The sequence below is a fragment of the Peromyscus leucopus genome, chromosome 8b (genome assembly GCF_004664715.2).
Source record: "Peromyscus leucopus breed LL Stock chromosome 8b, UCI_PerLeu_2.1, whole genome shotgun sequence".
Taxonomy (NCBI): Eukaryota; Metazoa; Chordata; class Mammalia; order Rodentia; family Cricetidae; genus Peromyscus; species Peromyscus leucopus.
The window spans coordinates 70,246,085-70,264,835 of record NC_051086.1 but is presented as its reverse complement, the minus strand read 5'-3'; the positions used below and the strand labels follow the sequence as shown (position 1 = coordinate 70,264,835).

The window sequence follows — 18,751 nt, the reverse complement described above, 5'->3', positions numbered from 1 at the left end:
AAATCCGCAAGGTTTGTTGTTGTTGTTTGTTGTGTTTTTAAATCATTCAGGCCTCTGAGGCAGAAGCAAAGCTTCAAATGGAAACAAGACCGTCAGCTCCCCTGCTGTTTACTGCAGTGGACAGCGCGGTTGCTGCGGTTGCTGCCTATTGACAGCGTCAGTCCAGTCGTCCCTGCGGGGTTAGAGCTGCACATAAGCAGAACATTCGGAGAGCAAACGTGTCCTAGAACTCAGGTGGACTATAATCGAGGGAGCTGAGTTATTGACGACTTCTTTGTTCAAGTTACTCCTGTCACATGTGTGGGGAAGTCAGAACCCATAGAAATATACCTGTTGTTTCATAAATGACAGATACGTACATGGGATTGAAAAATTGTATCACCGAAAGTACGTAGCCTTTTGGGAGAGTTAGAAGGGGTCTCAAGTTCCTTTAAATAGATGGGTGGTGGTGGCACACACTTTTAATCCTAGCACTCAGGAGGCAGAGGCAGGCAGATCTCTGATCTCTGAGTTTGAGGCTGGCTAGCCTGGTCTACAGAGTCAGTTCTATGACAGCCAGGGTTACATAGAAAGACCCTGTCTCGAAAAACAAAACAAGAAACAAACAAACAAACAAAAATGTCTTTAACTAGGTGAGGCAAACCATAGCTATTCCCCACTGAGAAATTACACATGAAAAATAGTATAAAGCCTGCCTTAACATGTAGGATCACACAGTGGTCTCTGGCCATTGTCAACTACTAACCTGTGAGAGCTTTTCCACAGTGGTCCCTTTGGTATCACCTATTTTGACCTTTGAGAGTGACTTGTCTTATTCTGTAGTAAATTGCCTATCTTCTAAAGAAAATGTGTATCTGCCCACAGACATGTTTTTATAGAATCAGACTTTTATTTTACAGATAGATACCACCTGATGTTCCTGAGATTGTGGAGTAAATCTACATTTGATAACTGGTTATCCAGGAGGGGGTAAAAGAGGACTTAGTATTTCAAGAGTATGTGCCGGAAAGGGAAGGTGCACGGTGTCAGAGAGTAACATCAGTGGCTTAACTATAGCTCAGTGGTGGTGCCTGCCTTTAATCTCAGCACTCAGGAGGCAAAGGCAGAGGATCTCTGTGCGCCATCCTGGTCACACAGAGCTCCAGGCCAGCAAGGGCCACAGTGAGATCCTGTCTCAGAAACAAACAGAAAACTTACTGTATGTGGAATCTCCTCAAATGGGAAAACTTTTGTCTTACAAATCAATAAGTAGTTTGTTTTAATATTGTTGTATTACTGTTTTTGAGAATTTCATACGTGAATACTGTATTTACATAATTTCTACCCCACATTCTCCCCTCCACTGCTTTCCATGTCCCTCCATTTCCTCTCAACTTCATGACTTCTTTGATTATTACTCTTTTATACATACACATGTATATATAAATACAGCCTTAGTGAGTCAGTATAGTGTTGATCATATGTATGTGTTTAGAGATGTCCTCTTGGGGATTATAAATAGGTGTTTGACTTTTTTAAAAATTTTTTATTTATGTATGTATGTATGTGTGTGTGTGTGTGTTTTGCCTGCATGTAGGTTTGTGCACCATATGTATACCTGTTGCCCATGGAGGTCAGAAGACAGCATTAGATCCTCTGGAACTAGAGTTAAAGATGGTTGTGAAACACCATTTAGGTGGTGAGAATTGAACCCAATTCTTCTGCAAGAGCAGCACGTATTCTTAACTACTGAACAATCTATCCAGACCTTATAAGTAGGTTTTATACAAGCAGAATATTAAAAATCACTCATTGCTGGGCAGTGGTGGTACATGCCTTTAATCCCAGCACTTGGGAGGCAGAACCAGGAAGATCTCTGTGGGTTTGAGGCCAGCTAGGGCTACAGAGAGAGAACCAGGACAGGCTCCAAAGCTACATAGCGAAACCCTGTCTTGAGGGGGAAAAAAAAATCACTCAGATTCTACCAATATAACGAAATGATAACCATCATTAACATTTTGAGATACATTTTCCTGATATATCACCTGACTGTTAGGTCATTTTGTATTCTTTGGATATATTCAGCATTTACTATTGGTCCTGTTCATCTGATTTTTCCATTCTTCAGCTCCTTTGTTAATTTTCAGTCATCTCTATTTTTTTGGTTTTTTGCTGAACATGGGTATCTTGCCTGAATGTTTGTAAGTGCACTACACATGTGTCTTGTGCTGAGGAAGTCCCAAGGTGGCATTGGCTCCCCTGGGAGTTAGGAATGGTTGTGAAACCTCCATGTGGGTGCTGGGAATTGAACTCCGGTCCTCTACAAGGGCAGTAAGTACTTCTGACCATTGAACCATCTCTCAGTCATTATTAGGATACTATTTTTGTGTGCTTGTTTTATAGTAAAATCTGGAATTTGATGTATTTTTATTTTTTTATTGTTATTATTATTATTACTGGTGTTTTTTTTTGTTTTTTGTTTTTTGTTTTTTTTTTTGGTTTTTCAAGACAGGGTTTCTCTATGTAGCTTTGCGCCTTTCCTGGAACTGCTCTGTAGACCAGGCTGGCCTTGAACTCACAGAGATCCGCCTGGCTCTGCCTCCCGAGTGCTGGGATTAAAGGCATGCGCCACCACCGCCCGGCTATTAGTGGGTTTTTTGAGACAGGGTTTCGGGGTTTCTTGTGTTGCCCTGATGGCCTAGAACTTGCTATGTATATCAAACTAGCCTCAGACTCACAGAGATTCGCCTGCCTCTGCCTCCCAAGTGCTGGGATTAAAGGTTTGTGTTACCACACACCTGACTGTGCTTATTTTTAAAATTAACTTTCTTTTCTTTTCTTTTTTCTTTTTGGTTTCTCTGTGTAGCTCTGGCTGTCCTGGAACTCGCTCTGTAGACCAGATGGCCTTGAACTCAGAGATTCCGACTTTCTTTCTCATTGTTTGTATTTTATTGGTGTTTTGCCTGCATGTATGTCTGTGTGAGGGTGTTGGATCCTGGAGTTACAGACAGTTGTGAGCTGCCACATGGGTACTGGGAAATGAAGTCAGGTCCTCTGAAAGAGCAGCCAGTGCTCTTAACTGCTGAGCCATCTCTCCAGCCCCTAAAATTAACTTTTTGAATATAATTTATATATGATAAATAATGTTATGCAGTATTATTTTAAAGCTATGATTCATTGGGTTTTGGCAGTTTGTCTACTTATGTAATCACACACATGATGAACACATCTGATGCACTCTTACTCCGGATTCAGTGCTTCGTTTCTCTTTGTTGGCTTCTCTAGTTCATTAACACAAGTCATTCTCATGTTGAACAGTTTCTGTCTCTCAAGTGTTTGTAGTTTCTTTCTAGTTCCATCATGTTTTTAAGATCTTCTCATGTCAGGAAGTTGATTTTCATGTGCTGTTAGTAAGAATACTCAAGGCATTTTTTGTGATGCATCCAGATAACTTCTCAGGGTGGACAGAGTTTCAACATGGAAATAATATTGTATTTCTTTTTTCTATTCCATAGTCATCCTCCTCTTTCCTTCTTTGGTTGGCCATCATTGAAGTTTACTACATTAAATTGTATTCCTTTTATTAATTGTATTCCTTTATTCCATACATACTGTATGCCTGGACAAGCATATTTCTGCTTTGGATTTTTTTTTTTTTTTTTCGAGACAGGGTTTCTCTATGCAGCTTTGCGCCTTTCCTGGAACTCGCTTTGTAGACCAGGCTGGCCTCGAACTCAAAGAGATCCTCCTGGCTCTGCCTCCCGAGTGCTGGGATTAAAGGTGTGCGCCACCACCACCCGGCAAACAATCAATACGCCAAAGAGGCATATTTTAAGGATGGCATATTCTGTTTTTTTTTTTTTTTTTTTTTTTTTAATTTTCTGGAGCTGAGGACCAAACCTAGGGCCTTGTCCTTGCTAGGCAAGCGCTCTACCACTGAGCTAAATCCCCAACCCCTGCTTTGGATTCTTTTGGAGAATATTTGGACAGGGAATTTCGGGAAGAGAATTCCATTGTCTTTAGTTTATATCATATCTTGGTAGAAGCTTTATTTCAGTAAGAGTGTTAAATGGTCTTTTAAAAATGATTGTATTTCTTGGTAGGATTTGGAATATGTTTCTTCCTCTGCCAGTTTCCCCCCCATCACCGCCGCGCTAAGTCCATACTTTTATACATGTCTTGACATGGAGCTGTGGCCTAAATAAAGGACATTGCTATAGGTGGTCTTTTTGTAGTAAATAATAGTATACAATTCCATATGTTTAAAAATCTGTTTGTAAAGATTTCTATTTAATTGCATGTATGTAGGAGGGTTGTGAATGTGGATCAGATGCCCTTGGAGGCAGGAGGGCTCCCGATCCTCAGGAATGGAGTTAAAGGTGGTTGTGGGCCAAGTGATATGGGTGCTGGGATTCAAACTTGGGTCCACTGCAAGAGCAGTAAGTTCTCTTAAGCTCTGAGACATCTTTCCAGCCTGGATTTAAAAATCTTAAAAGTGAAACGTTAAGAAATAGTCTTAGTTTTTGTTACTACAGTTTATATTCTAGATTATTTATGAGGTGATGAGCTGGGTGTAGTGGTACACACCTTTAATTCCAGCACTCAGGAGGCAGAGGCAAGCAGATCTCTGAGTTGGAGGTGAGCCTGGTGTATAACGAGCCAGGATAGCAGGACAGCTAGGGCTACATAGGAAAGAAAAAGTAAGAAGAGAAAGAAAGAGCAAGCTACATAGGAAGGAAAGAAGAGGTGATGAAAATACAACTTGTAATGAAAAGAAATGAGTTCTTTGAAAGCTTGGTGTTGACAAGAGCATGTTTTTAACTAGTATTTTTTTTTCCTCTGTGTATATTTTAGATCAACAGAGGAGAATATTTTTGCCACCTCCACCTGGAATTAGAAAATGTGTCATATCCACCAATATTTCTGCAACATCTTTGACGATAGATGGGATCAGGTACAGCCTTTTTAAAAACTTACTTATTTATACCTGTGTTTTTTACTAACTCCTGTCTCTCCTATTTTGTAGTGTTTTTCTTTTCTTAAATTTTATTTGAATGTGCACACACACAGGCCCGAGGGTATTGGGTATCCTCCTTTCCCATTCTCTTCCTTATTCCTTTTGAAGGCAGCGTTTCTCACAGAACTAGAGATACTGTTTGTCATCTAGGCTTGCAGGCAGCAAGCCCCATTAATTCTCTGTTTTTACCCACTCCACTAGGGCTACAGGCATGCCAAGACCAGGCCTGGCTTGTTACCTAGGTGCTAGTATCCGCATGATTGTATAGCAAGTGCTCCTAACTGATGTTGAGTCATCTCTTCAGCCTGTCTTTACCATTCTTAACTTAGTTCACTGTTTGGTTTTGTTTTTTTTTTAAAGAGTATCACTCACTATGTAGACCAGGCTGGCCTCAAACTCAGGAGATTTGCCTGCCTTTGCCTCCCAGGTGCTATGATTAAAGGTATGCACCACCATACCTAGCTCACCTTCCATATTTTATAATTACTAATTCCTTTGAGCGGGAAATGGAGTAGGAAATACACTCTGAATTATGTCATCTTTTTAATTATTTGTTAACTTGAGCCTTTTCTTCCTAAATACAAGATTATTCATAGTGCTTCCTAGGTTTCAGCCAGCTGTTTTCCTAGCGGTCATTATTAATGTACGCCTTACATGGTTTGATAAGCCTTTCTGTCTCCAGCCCAATTTGGTTAATTGTATCCATGTAATCTTTATCTGGAGGGAGTGTTTCCTCTCACTTCCTTATGAAATTGAATTATGGTACAAGTCCCTATTGCTTTTGGATGCATTCAATAATGCAGTCAGATTTTGAGTGAAATTAGTAGAAAATCATCTGGAAAGTTCAATTCTGGATTCATAACTGATGTGAAATTCTTTGAGGCTTCTGAGCTACATCCCTTTCTGATATTTTATCCAGTGTATTTTATATCCTTCACTTAGTCTGACTGCCTGCCACACAAAGGCTAGACCACAGTCTCTAAGACTCAATTATATTTCTTCTGGGTGAATGAGTAAAGAGAAATTACATTTCTTTTACTTAAAAAAACAAACAGTTATGGGCTGGATAGTTAGCTCAGCAATTAAACGTATGTACATGCTGTTCTTCCAGAGAACCTGGGTTCAGTTCCCAATCCCCACATGGCAACTCAGAACTGCCTGTAACTCCAGTTCCATGGTATCCCTTTTTTGACCTCTGCAGGCCCCAGGCACATAATGTAGTATACAGTCATGCATGCAGGCAACACACACACACACACACACACACACACACACACACACACACACACGCATGAACACACATGCGTGCAGGCAGAAAAAGAGAGATTTAAAAGAGTACTTGCTGTGCTTGTAGGGGACCTGGTTTCAATTCCCAGCATCTACATAGATACTCAAAACTGTATGAACATCCAGTTCCAGGGGTTCTGATGCCATCTTCTGGCTTTTGTGGACAGTGCATTCATATGGTGCACATACATACATACAAGCAAAACATCTGTATGCATTAAAAAACTTTAAAAAACAAAAATAATGATTTCTTATCCAGGATGTTGGAGTGTAGTATGTCTGTAATTCCAGCACTCAGGAAGCAGAGGCCAGAAGACTGAGTTTGAGGCCAGCTTGAGCTACATAGTGTCTACAGAGCCAGCCTTGGCCATATAATAAAACCTTGTGTCAAAAATAAAATACAGAGCCGGGCGGTGGTGGTGCACACCTTTAATCCCAGCACTCGGGAGGCAGAGGCAGGCAGATCTCTGTGAGTTCGAGGCCAGCCTGGTCTACAGAGTGAGTTCCAGGAAAGGCGCAAAGCTACACAGAGAAACCCTGTCTCGAAAAACCAAAATAAATAAATAAATAAAAAATAAATAAAATAAAATACAGATAGATACTTAAAATTTAAAAGAAAAAATAGTGCTTTTTCTAAAGGAGTAGAGCAGTAGAGTTGTTACATTGACTTCTGTAATTGTATTTTCCCATACAAGCAAAGGTCTAGCAGTTTTCAGAATGTTGTTTAGTAAAATTATAGGTTTGGTGCTATTCCTAACTTAACTCTTTACTGTACTTGCTCAACAGTGACTTCAAATGGGATGCTAAAGAATTAGATTTTGAATCTGTTACAGCAGTTCAGAGCTGAGTGTGAACCCTGTTTTAATAACTTTAAAAATGGAAAAAAGTTTAAATTTAGTACATTTACAATTTTGTATAAGTACTACCTCTATCTAGTGCCAAAATATTTGGTCATTCAAAATAAAGCCCCATGTCCATTAAGCAGGTTCTTTACCCACTAAGCCATCTTGCTGGCTGTGAATCTGTTAGGGTTTTTAAACAATGATTTTGTTTTTATGTGTGTTTGTGTGTGAATGTTTTGCCTATATTTATGTCTGCGCATCAGATGCATGCAGTGTCAATGGAGGCCAGAAGGTTGTTACGTCCTCTTTTACTGGAGTTTCAGGTGGCTGTGAGCAGCTACCATGTAAGTGCTGGGATTCAAACCCTGATCCTCTATAAAAGAAGCCATCTCTCTAGTCCCCAGTCTGTTAAGTTTTAGTGAACAATTTGGTGGATTTTTACTTTCTTGGCCTTTGTTGTTACTACTGGTATGAATATTCATCTACAAATGTTTATATATTTGTTTCAGTACTTTTGGGTCTGTACTTGGGAGTGGAATACCTAGATCACAAGGTAATCCTATTTTAGCTTTTTGAAGAAAGGCCAAAATGTTTCCCTCATTAGCTTTATCACCATTAATTTGTGAGGATTTTACTTTGTCATTAACTGTGTATGATGATTCCATTCTTGACTTTTAACTTTTTTTTCTTTTTTGAAACAGGGTTTCTCTGTGTAGTTTCGGTGCCTGTCCTGGATCTCGCTCTATAGATCAGGCTTGGCCTCAAACTCACAGAGATCCGCCTGGCTCTGCTTCCCTAGTGCAGGGACTAAAGGCATGCACCACTGCCACCCGGCCCTTTCCTGGTTCCAAAGATTGAACTCAGGTCATCAGGCTTGTTGGCATGTGCCTTTACTCTCTGAACCATCTCACCAAGCTGACTTTCAAATTTTATATTTAAGATAAATAATGCAGTAAACATGGTAGAAAAGGAGACTCTGAAGTGGTTAAAATTAACAAGTTTTGGGGTTGGAGAGATAGCTTAGTGGTTAAGAGCACTGGCTACACTTCCAGAGGATCTGGGTTTGATTTCCAGCACCTACTTGGTAGCTCCCAACTTTCTGTAACTCCATCTAGGAGATGCACTGGTGGTCCTCTTGACTTTGTGGGCAACAGACGTGTACACGGTGCACAGTAATACATGCGGGAAAACACTCATACACATGAAATAAAAGTAAAAATTAACACATCTCCCCTTATTTTCTAGATATTTAACTTGCTTTCATTCTCTTAGATATGTAGTGGACGGAGGCTTTGTGAAGCAGTTAAATCACAACCCCAGATTAGGGTTGGACATCCTGGAGGTGGTTCCTATTTCAAAGTAAGTCTCTTTATCAAGCTTTTCAATTCAAAGAACAGTTAGCTGAGTAGAGTCTTTCTACTTGGTTTGAATATTGGAAGTAAATTACTTGGCAAACCCACAAAACATTTTGGGAACTGTTGTTGTTTTCTTTTGTAGAAGTGAAGCATTACAGCGAAGTGGCCGAGCCGGCAGGACTGCCTCAGGAAAATGCTTTCGGATTTACAGTAAAGATTTTTGGAACCAGTGTATGCCTGATCATGTGATCCCAGAGATTAAGAGAACTAGTTTGACATCTGTAGTTCTGACATTAAAGTGCCTTGCCATACATGATGTTATAAGGTATGTGGGCTAGAGTGGAAGAAGCCAGGTTATTGCTCAGAAATCATTTTGTAATTTTTGACTGATATGTCCCCAGGAATTGAGATTACCCTATATCCAGGGTTACTTCTCTTGATGGTTGCTTTTAACCTAAACTAAAAATGCTAATCTACCTAAAATAAAAATCTGTATTTTAGCCATTTTAAAGTGTACAGTTCAAATTGTTTTTAGTAGATTCACAGTGCTATATGACTATTACCACTGTCAAATTTCAGAACATTTTCATCAGCCTCAAACTGCTGTAATTTAAGATTGAGGAATCTAGAAGTAAACAGTGTTAAACTGTTTTATTTCAAAGCTTGCATTGCTTTACTCGATGTCTTAGTTTAGGTTTCTATTGCTGTGAAAAGTCACTAAGGCCATGGCAACTCTTGTAAAGGAAAACATTTCACTGTGGTGGCTTACTCATTTATGGTTCAGAGGGTCAGTCCATTATCATCACGGCAGGGAGCATGGTGGCATGCAGGCAGACATGGTGCTGGTGAAGTAGCTGAGAGTCCTACATCTTGCAGGCAACAGGAAATGGTCAACTGTGACACTAGGAGTAGCTTGAACACAGAACTCAAGGCCTGCCTTCACAGTGACACACTTCCTGTAACAAAGCCACACCTCCTAATAGTGCCACTCCCTATAAGCTTATGGGGGCCAATGACATTCAAACTGAGAATTGATCTTTTTCTCATAGTTAAACCTTAGTTTAATTGAGGCCTTCATGCTGATGTTGATTTGACTAACTTTAGTGACCACTGTTTTTGTTGCTGTTTTGTTTTTTGAGACAAAATCTCCCTGTCTTGGAGCTCACTCTGTAGACCAGGCTGGCCTTGAACTCATAGAAATCTGCCTATCTCTGCCTCCCAAGTACTGTGATTAAAAGGCGTGCACCACAATGCCTGGTTGACCACTGTTAATTTTAAATGTAAGGCATATGACTGTATTCTAATTAGAAAGTATTTTTTGGAGCCAGATGTAATGGTGTGCATATTTTTGTTTGTTTGAGTCAGAGCCTCATTATATAGCTCTGGCTGCCTGAAACTCACTATGTAGACTAGACTGGCCTAGTCTACATAGTGAAACCTTTCTCTTGTCTCTTGTCTCTTGAGTGCTATGATTATAGGCAAATGCTACCAAGCCTGACTCCTAGGAAGCCAATTCAGATGGTTTCAAGTAAGACTACAGATTTTTTTTTTCTAGTTATGCCAATGAGAAAGAAATAAGCCATTGAAAGAACTAAATGACTAAACCAAAAACTTTCAGGCAAATCCAGATTTAAAAACAGTGTCTTGATATAGTCTCATTTAGGAAGAGGAGACTCTGAAATCAACTGCCCAGTAAGCTTGACATTAATTCCTAGCATACTCTCAAAGAACTACAGAGTACAAATAACCAAGAATGAACACATATTGGAAAAATAAGAATGAATAGGCATTAGTTCATTTTCAGTGACTTAATACTGTCTATATTGTTACTCTTCTTTTGCTCTTTTCTTTAGATTTTTATTTTATGTATATGGATGTTTTTCCTGCATACAAGTCTGTGCACCACTTGCATGCTTGGTGCCCCTGGATGTCAGGAAATGTTGTTAGATCCCCTGGAACTGGAGTTAGAGATGATTGTGAGCCACCATGTGGGTTCTGGGGACTAAACCTGGGTCCTCTGCAAGAGCATCAAGTGCTCTTGATGCTTGAGCCATCATCTCTCGAGATCCCATTGCTGTCTTTTGAGACAGGGTCTCATGTCTTCCAGGCTGGCTTTAAACTTGCTGTATAACTGAGGGTTGCTTGAACACGTGATCTTTTGCCTCTGCTTCTCAAGTGGTAAGATTACAGGCATATACTATCAGAGTACATGTCTGTAATCCTAGCACTAGGAAAGCTGAGATAGAAAGACTGCTGGGAGGCTAAAGCCAGTGTGGGATACACAGCCAAACCCTGCCTCGAATAGACCAGAAGGAAAGAAAAGAAAAAGAAGAAAGAAACCAGGTGTAAGCCTGGTGTGGTAGCACTTTATCCTCTGAACCATTTTTTTTGTAATTAAAATAAGGGGGTCAGGAGACTAGGCATGGTGGTGCACGCCTTTAATTTCACCTCTTTGGAGGCAGAAGCAGGTAGGTCTCTTTGAAATCAAGGCCAGCCCTGAGTTACTATTAGGTAACTTGAAATTTTCAGCTACTTTCAGTTGTTTTTTCTCTTTTTTTTTTTTTTTTTTAGATTGTGTGTGCACATGCACATATGTGTGCATGTGGAGGTCAAAAGACAACTTGTAGGAGTCAGTTTTCTTCCCCATGGAATCTTGGAGATAGAACTCAATTGTCAGGCTTGGTGGCAAGCACCCTTACTCACTGCTCATCTCATTGGCACTCTCCTCTATTTTGTAACAATTTAGTAAAAACAGTCATGGCCTGCAGAAAAGAAGAGAGAGTAATTGGCTACAAAGTATGAGTCAAGATTAAGATAAAGAGAAAAGATGGGAGTGTTCTAGCCAAGAAGTATGTTTTGAATGAGAGGAATGTGATTCCAGAAAAAGCAAAAATTTTCCTCCTTTTGAATGCTGACCAGGGTGCTACAATGTTTTCAGGGAGAGGAGGATTTGAAAAATGGAGCCAGGGCAGGGCATGGTAATGCACACCTCTAATCCCAGCACTTGGAAGGCAGAGGCAGTAGTATCTCTGTGAGTTCGAGGCCAGCCTGATCTACATTCTACATATTGAGTTCCAGGTCAGCCAGGGCTATGTAGAAAGAGACCTTATCCACAAAACAAAATGAAAGAAAAGTGAAACTTTTAAAAAATTTTTTATTTTATCATTTTATGTGTATGGGTATTTTTTTTAAGATTTATTTTATTAATTATGTACACAGAAGAGTGTGCCAGATCTCATTGCAGATGGTTGTGAGCCACCATGTGGATGCTGGGAATTGAACTCGGGACCTCTGGAAGAGCAGTCGGTGCTCTTAACCTCTGAACCATCTCTCCAGCCCAGAAGTGAAACTTTTTAAGGAAATTTCTATTAGGTGTGTATAAAATCCTGCTATGAATAATCCTGACTTTTTCCTATCTCATTTAAATACACAGGTTTCCATATTTGGATCCACCTAACGAGAGACTTATTTTGGAAGCACTTAAACAGCTTTACCAGTGTGATGCTATTGACAGGTAAAAAATATAATCTAAACATATTGCCAGTCTTTTTTGTTTGTTTGTAGTATGTAGCTCAGCCTAGCCTGAAACTCATCATGAAGTCCATGCTAGCCTTGAATTTATAGTCCTCCTGCCTCAACTTCTCAAGTACTGGAATTACAGATATAAGCTTTTGTGCCTGGCTTTTCGATTTGCTATTTAAAAAAAGGTTCTTAGTCTTTCTTCAGAAGCCAAAAGGAATTTATTTCAATCTGAATGAATTGTTTTATATGCAATTAAAATATGTCCTTAGTCTTTGTTTACCACAGCTCTCAAACACTGAACTATAAAGACTTTTCCTGTAGCTAAACATGGAAGTGTATTCCTGAAATCTGTGATCCCAGTACCTGGGAGCCTGAGGCTGTAGTATGGCATTTGAAGCCAGCCTTGAGAGGCTCTGCCTAAAAAAACAAAACAAAAAAACCCCAAACAACCAAAAAACTCTGTAAACAAGGAGAACAAATGAACTGCTTTTTTAAACCCCAAACTAAAGCACTTTTTCTTTAACTTTTTTTTAAATTTATTTTATTTTATTTTACAATACCATTCAGTTCTACATATCAGCCATGGGTTCCCCTATTCTCCCCCCTCCCACACCCTTCCCTTACTCCCAGCTTAACCCCCCATTCCCACCTCCTCCAGGGCAAATCCTCCCCCGAGGACTGTGATCAACCTGGTAGACTCAGTCCAGGCAGGTCCAGTCCCTTCCTCCCAGACTGAGCCAAGTGTCCCTGCATAAGCTCCAGGTTTCAAACAGCCAACTCATGCAATGAGCACAGGACTTGGTCCCACTGCCTAGTTGCCTCCCAAACTGATCAAGCCAATCAACTGTCTCACCTATTCAGAGGGCCTGATCCAGCTGGGGGCCCCTCAGCCTTTGGTTCATAGTTCATGTGTTTCCATTCATTTGGCTATTTTTTTTCAATAATTGAGTAGAACTGAAATTTATTATAAGCCATAGTCGTCCTAGGGACCTCCATGCTATATATATAGCCTCCATGGTTCTATGGGCTGTGGTCTGATTGTTCTTTATTTTATATCTAGAATCCACTTATGAGTGAGTACATACCATGACTGTCTTTCTGTGTTTGGGTTACCTCACTCAGGATGATTTTTTCTAGTTCCATCCATTTGCCTGCAAATTTCATGCTTTCATTGTTTTTCTCTGCTGAGTAGTACTCCATTGTGTATATGTACCACATTTTTTCCATCCATTCTTCCGTTGATGGGCATCTAGGTTGTTTCCAGGTTCTGGCTATTACAAATAGTGCTGCTATGAACATAGCTGAGCATGTATCTTTATGGTATGAATCAGCATTCCTTGGGTATATGCCCAAGAGTGGGATGGCTGGGTCTTGAGGTAGTTCGATTCCTAATTTTCTGAGAAACCGCCATACTGATTTCCACAGTGGTTGTACAAGTTTACATTCCCACCAACAGTGGAGGAGTGTTCCCTTTGCTTCACATCCTCTCCAACATTGGCTGTCATTGGTGTTTTTGATTGTAGCCATTCTGACAGGTGTAAGGTGGTATCTCAGAGTCATTTTGATTTGCATTTCTCTGATGATTAAGGATGTTGAACATTTCTTTAAATGTCTTTCAGCCATTTGTAGTTCTTGTTTTGTGAATTCTCTGTTTAGCTCTTTAGCCCATTTTTTAATTGGACTGTTCAGTATTTTGATGTCTAGTTTCTTGAGTTCTTTATATACTGTGGAGATCAATCCTCTGTCAGATGTGGGGTTGGTGAAGATCTTTTCCCATTCTGTTGGCTGTCTTTTTGTCTTATTGACTGTGTCTTTTGCCCTGCAAAAGCTTCTCAGTTTCGAGAGGTCCCATTTATTAATTGTTGTGCTCAGGGTCTGTGCTGTCGGTGTTTTATTTAGGAAATGGTCTCCGGTGCCAATGCGTTCAAGAGTGCTTCCTACTTTCTTTTCTATTAAGTTTAGTGTAACTGGATTTATGTTCAGGTCTTTGATCCACTTGGACTTGAGTTTTGTGCATGGTGACAGATATGGATCTATTTGTAATCTTTTACATATTGACATCCAGTTATGGCAGCACCATTTGTTGAAGATACTTTCTTTGTTCCATTGTATAGTTTTGGCTCCTTTGTCAAAAACCAGGTGTTCATGTGTGCATGGATTAATGTCAGGGTCTTCAATTCAATTCCATTGGTCCGTATGTCGGTTTTTATACCAGTATCAAGCTGTTTTTATTACTATAGCTCTATAGTAGAGTTTGAAGTCAGGGATGGTGATGCCTCCAAAGGTTGCTTTATCATATAGGATTCTTTTAGCTATCCTGGGTCTTTTGTTTTTCCATATGAAGTTGAGTATTTTTCTCTCCAAGTCTGTGAAGAATTGTGTTGGGATTTTGATGGGGATTGCATTGAATCTGTAGATTGCTTTTGGTAAGATTGCCATTTTTACTATGTTAATCCTACCTATCCATGAGCATGGGAGATCCTTCCATTTTCTGATATCTTCTTCAATTTCTTTCTTTAGAGATTTAAAGTTCTTATCAAAAAGGTCCTTCACTGCACTTTTTCTTAATGTGATTTCAGTTAACAAGTAATTTTGAATACCATTTCAATACCAAGCATTATTCTAGCTACATAAAAATACTAAGACTCTTCATTGTCATGATTGTGTGTTGAGGGAAGGTTTGATAATTGTTTTTCCTTCATTTCTTCAAGGATAGCTCTGTGCTCTGTTGAATGTTTATAGTTTTTTATATTACAGTTTTCTATCTCATTGAGTATTTTTTTGGATGTATTAAAACTTCTGGACCGTTTTTTGGTGGTGGTGCATGTCTTGAATCCTAGCACCCAGGAGACAGGCAGGCAGATCTGTAAGTTCAAGGCCAGCTTAAACTACACACTGTCCTCTGAGTTCCAGGACAGTCAGAGCTGATACACAGAAAAACCCATCTTGAAAAACCAACAAAACTAAATAGACAAACAAACAAACAAATAAATAATTTGGGCTGACCTGCGTTTGATCACTGGAACCCACAGGGTAGAAGAGGCGATCCATTTTCCTGCAAGTTGTCTTCTGACCCCCACCTATATGCTGCTTCACGGGCATGTGCACAAAAATCATTAAATATAGAAAAATACAACAAGAAAGGAGAAAGAAAAGTAAAACTTCTCACAATAGAGGATTTATTTATTTTTAGGTTTTTTTCAAGACAGGGTTTCCCTGTGTAGACCTGGCTGTCCTGGAACTCAGAGATCTGCCTGCCAATGCTTCCCGAGTGCTAGGATCAAAGGTGTGGGCAACAGAAAAGCCCCAAACTCACTCAGAGGCTTGGGGGAAAAAGAAAGGAAAACCTAGCCAGTAAGGGACTCAGGGGGGGAGGAGGGAGCCCCTGCTTGCAGCTCTGGCAGGTGCCCCATGGTGGGCACCAGCTGATGCTCTGATCTATTTAGGCTTAACAATAAAAACCCAGAGTCAGATGTTAGGGTGAAAGCTGAAAGATGAGAGAAGCTGAGCAGCAGCCACTTCTTACCTCTATGAATCCTCAGACCGAATGGGCTCAAGATCCTGTCTCTATCCACCTTATATTCCTGTCTCCACCTCCCTAGTGCTGGGATTAAAGGTTTGAGCCTCCCATGTGCTGGGATCAAAGGTGTGATCCACTCCCTGCCTCTGTTGTTAAATAGTGGCTAGCTCCACCCTCTGATCTCCAGGCAAGCTTTATTTGTCAGAATCCAAACAAAATAACATACAATAACCATAGACCACTTTTCATTGTTCTTACCAGTAAACACAGTGTCTTATTTCTTTGAAATGATTTTCTAGAGATGAGTTTAAGTAATTAAATTATATCTTATTTATTCTGAATGATGAATGTTATTTGTATTGTCCTAGAGTCCTAAGAACTTTCTCTTTGTGTTAAGGAGTGGTCATGTGACGAGATTGGGTTTGTCTATGGTGGAGTTTCCTCTCCCCCCACATCTGACATGTGCAGTGATCAAGGCTGCTTCTCTTGATTGTGAAGATTTACTGCTTCCAATAGCAGCAATGTTATCTGTGGAAAATGTCTTCATCAGACCTGGTAAGCACGTTAAAGAGTTTCTTTGTATTCCATTATTTTATCTATTAACTTATTTTTTTGTGTGTGCATATATATATATATATGCATGTATGTATGCACACACACACGCACACGCACACGTACACGTACTTGAGGACACACATGCCACAGTGCAGTTTGGAAGTCAGAACAACTTGGAGGAGTTGGTTCTCTTACTGCACTATATGGGTTCTGGAAATCAAACTGAGATTGTCATGCTTGGTGGTAAGGCCCCTTTACCTGCTGAGCCATCTAGTGGACTCATATAAGGAGTTTTTATTTTTTGTAAAGAATTTAATTGCTAAGTGTGGTGAAACATGCCTGTAATGTCAGCTGTCTTGAGATAGAGGCAGGAGTATCCTGATTCAAGGCCAGACTGGGCAGCTAATGTGACCATCTCAAACAAAGAAAACAAGACAGATACTATCTTCCTGAGCTCTCATAAACTGTCTTCTGTAGAAAAGTTTTATGTTCATAGAGAAATGAGTAAGTTTAAATAGTTCTCATCCCCTCAGCCACACAGTTTTCCCAATTACTAACATCTTTTATTTGTGAAGTATGTTTGCTGCTATTTATGCATCAATATTGGTAGATTACTAAGTAAAAGGATCACTCATTTGATTGCATATTCTATAGGTTTTTTACACATCTCCAATAGCCTATTGTAGATGTAACCAATCGTCTTATTAAAATAAGAAACACAGAGCCAATGTAAAAGAGAAAGCCGAGAGGTCAGAGCTCAGAGATAAAATCTTACCTCCTGCAGTGCTCCTAACTTCCCCGAGAGAGAGCTACTTCCTGTTTGTCTGTGTTTAAATAGTCTTTCTGTTCTGCCTTCTCATTGGTTCTAAACCCAACCACATGACTGCCTCATCACTGCCTGTAAGTACCGCCCTCCAGGTCTTAAAGGCATATGTCTCCAATACTGGCTGTATCCCTGAACACACAGAAATCTACCTAGCTCTTCTAACCATCACGCTCTTGCTATGGCTCTAATAGCTCTGACCCCATGGCAACTTTATTTATTAACATAAAATTAAAATCACATTTCAGTACAAATAAAATATCACCATAGCCTATGTCTACCATTAGAGTCCTAAACATCCCCTGTTCTCCATTTATTCATTCTACATCCTTTCCTTCAGGTTGTCCCTTGTGTCCAGGTGCACAGAGAATGTACATGCTCATACACACAAAATAAACCAACCCACCGGCAGTTGATGTTTTTACTGCCTTTATTGTTTTCCCATTTCCAGAATGCCTTGTGTTTGTGATCATATAGTATGTAGCATTTTCAGATGGACTTCTGTATTTAGATTTAAGATTCCTCCATTTTTTTTGTTTTGTTTTTGTTTTGTGGTATGATAGCTCATTTCTTTTTATTTCTAAATTGTAGTCCATTCTATTATATGGAATTTGTTTACTCACTTATTAAAGGGAATGGTTACTTTTTCATGTTTTGGCTATAACAAAAAAATTACAGCCAGGCAGTAGGGGCACATGCCTTTAAAACCAGTGCTTGGAGGCAGAGGCAGGCCAGGTGAATCTGAGGTCCCAAACAGCCTGGGCTACACAGAGAAACTCTGTCTGGAAAAACAAAACAAACAAACAAACAAGTTACAGTAATATCACTATCCAGTTTTGCTTGTTTGTTTTGGATTTTTGAGGCATGGTCTCTCTATGTAGCCCTGGCTGTCCAGGAACTCACTATGTAGACCAGGCTTGACTTGAACTCAGAGATTTGTCTGCTTCTGCCTCTTGAGTGCTGGGATTAAAGGTGTGTGCCACCACATCTACCCCAGTATATATTTTATTAAGTCTTTTCTTTCTTTCTTTTTTTCCTCATTTTTCTGAGACAGGGTTTCTCTGTATAGCCCACTCTGTAGACCAGGCTGGCCTCAAACTCACAGAGATCCTCCTGCCTCAGTCCCCCAAGTGTTGGATTAAAGGCATATGCCACTACTGCCCAGCTGTTAAGTATTTTCTTTGATTTATCTTTTCATTATTTTGGCATTGCCTTTGGCATACAGAAGATTTTGATTTTAATGAAGTCTAATATAGCTGTTTTCTTTTGTGACTCTTGCTTTTGGTGCTATATCAATGAGGTCATTGCCATACTATGTATGGCCATCTAGATTTTTTCCTAATGTTGTCATACAATGGTTGGGTATGCATTTGCTTCAACAGGCAGTCCCTGACTTTGTTCTTCCCCTCCAGCATTGCCCTTGCTGTTTGCGGTCTTTTCCTCTCCACATGAACTGTAGAGTCAGTTGAAATCCATAAAACGATTGTAGTGTGATCTGGTAAATCAAGTGAGGAGAACTGCTGTCTTACAGTGTTACGATTCTAACCATGCAATGATTTCTGGCTGTTTACTTTGGTATCCAGTAATTCACAGAGCCTTTTAGGGGGTTTATCATGTAGCTGTGGATAGGAAACAGGACAAGTGGTTTTATGTTTTGTTATCCTTTAACTTAGTTGTTTGGCATAGGGAGTATATAGCGTTCCTAGCTAAAAGTTAATTTCCCTTTACGTATAAATCTAGATAATAAGGTGAACCTTTGTTCTTTTGTGGTAAATCAGTGATATATTAACTTATTTTCTTAGAATGAAAAGAACAGGTAGTTCAGCCCTTTATCCTTAGAGTATTTCTTTT

At 39.7% G+C, this 18,751-nt stretch overlaps 1 protein-coding gene across 1 annotated transcript in view; it reads left to right on the top strand.

Annotated features, from left to right (window-relative positions):
• Dhx40 (DEAH-box helicase 40) overlaps positions 1–18,751 on the top strand; it is a 44,010-nt gene that overhangs the window by 11,330 nt on the left and 13,929 nt on the right. The window contains exons 8-12 of the mRNA XM_028878275.2: positions 4,834–4,933; positions 8,398–8,484; positions 8,623–8,805; positions 11,914–11,994; positions 15,920–16,077. Coding sequence (XP_028734108.1) covers positions 4,834–4,933; positions 8,398–8,484; positions 8,623–8,805; positions 11,914–11,994; positions 15,920–16,077 — 609 coding nt within the window. The remainder of the gene's footprint in view (positions 1–4,833; positions 4,934–8,397; positions 8,485–8,622; positions 8,806–11,913; positions 11,995–15,919; positions 16,078–18,751) is intronic.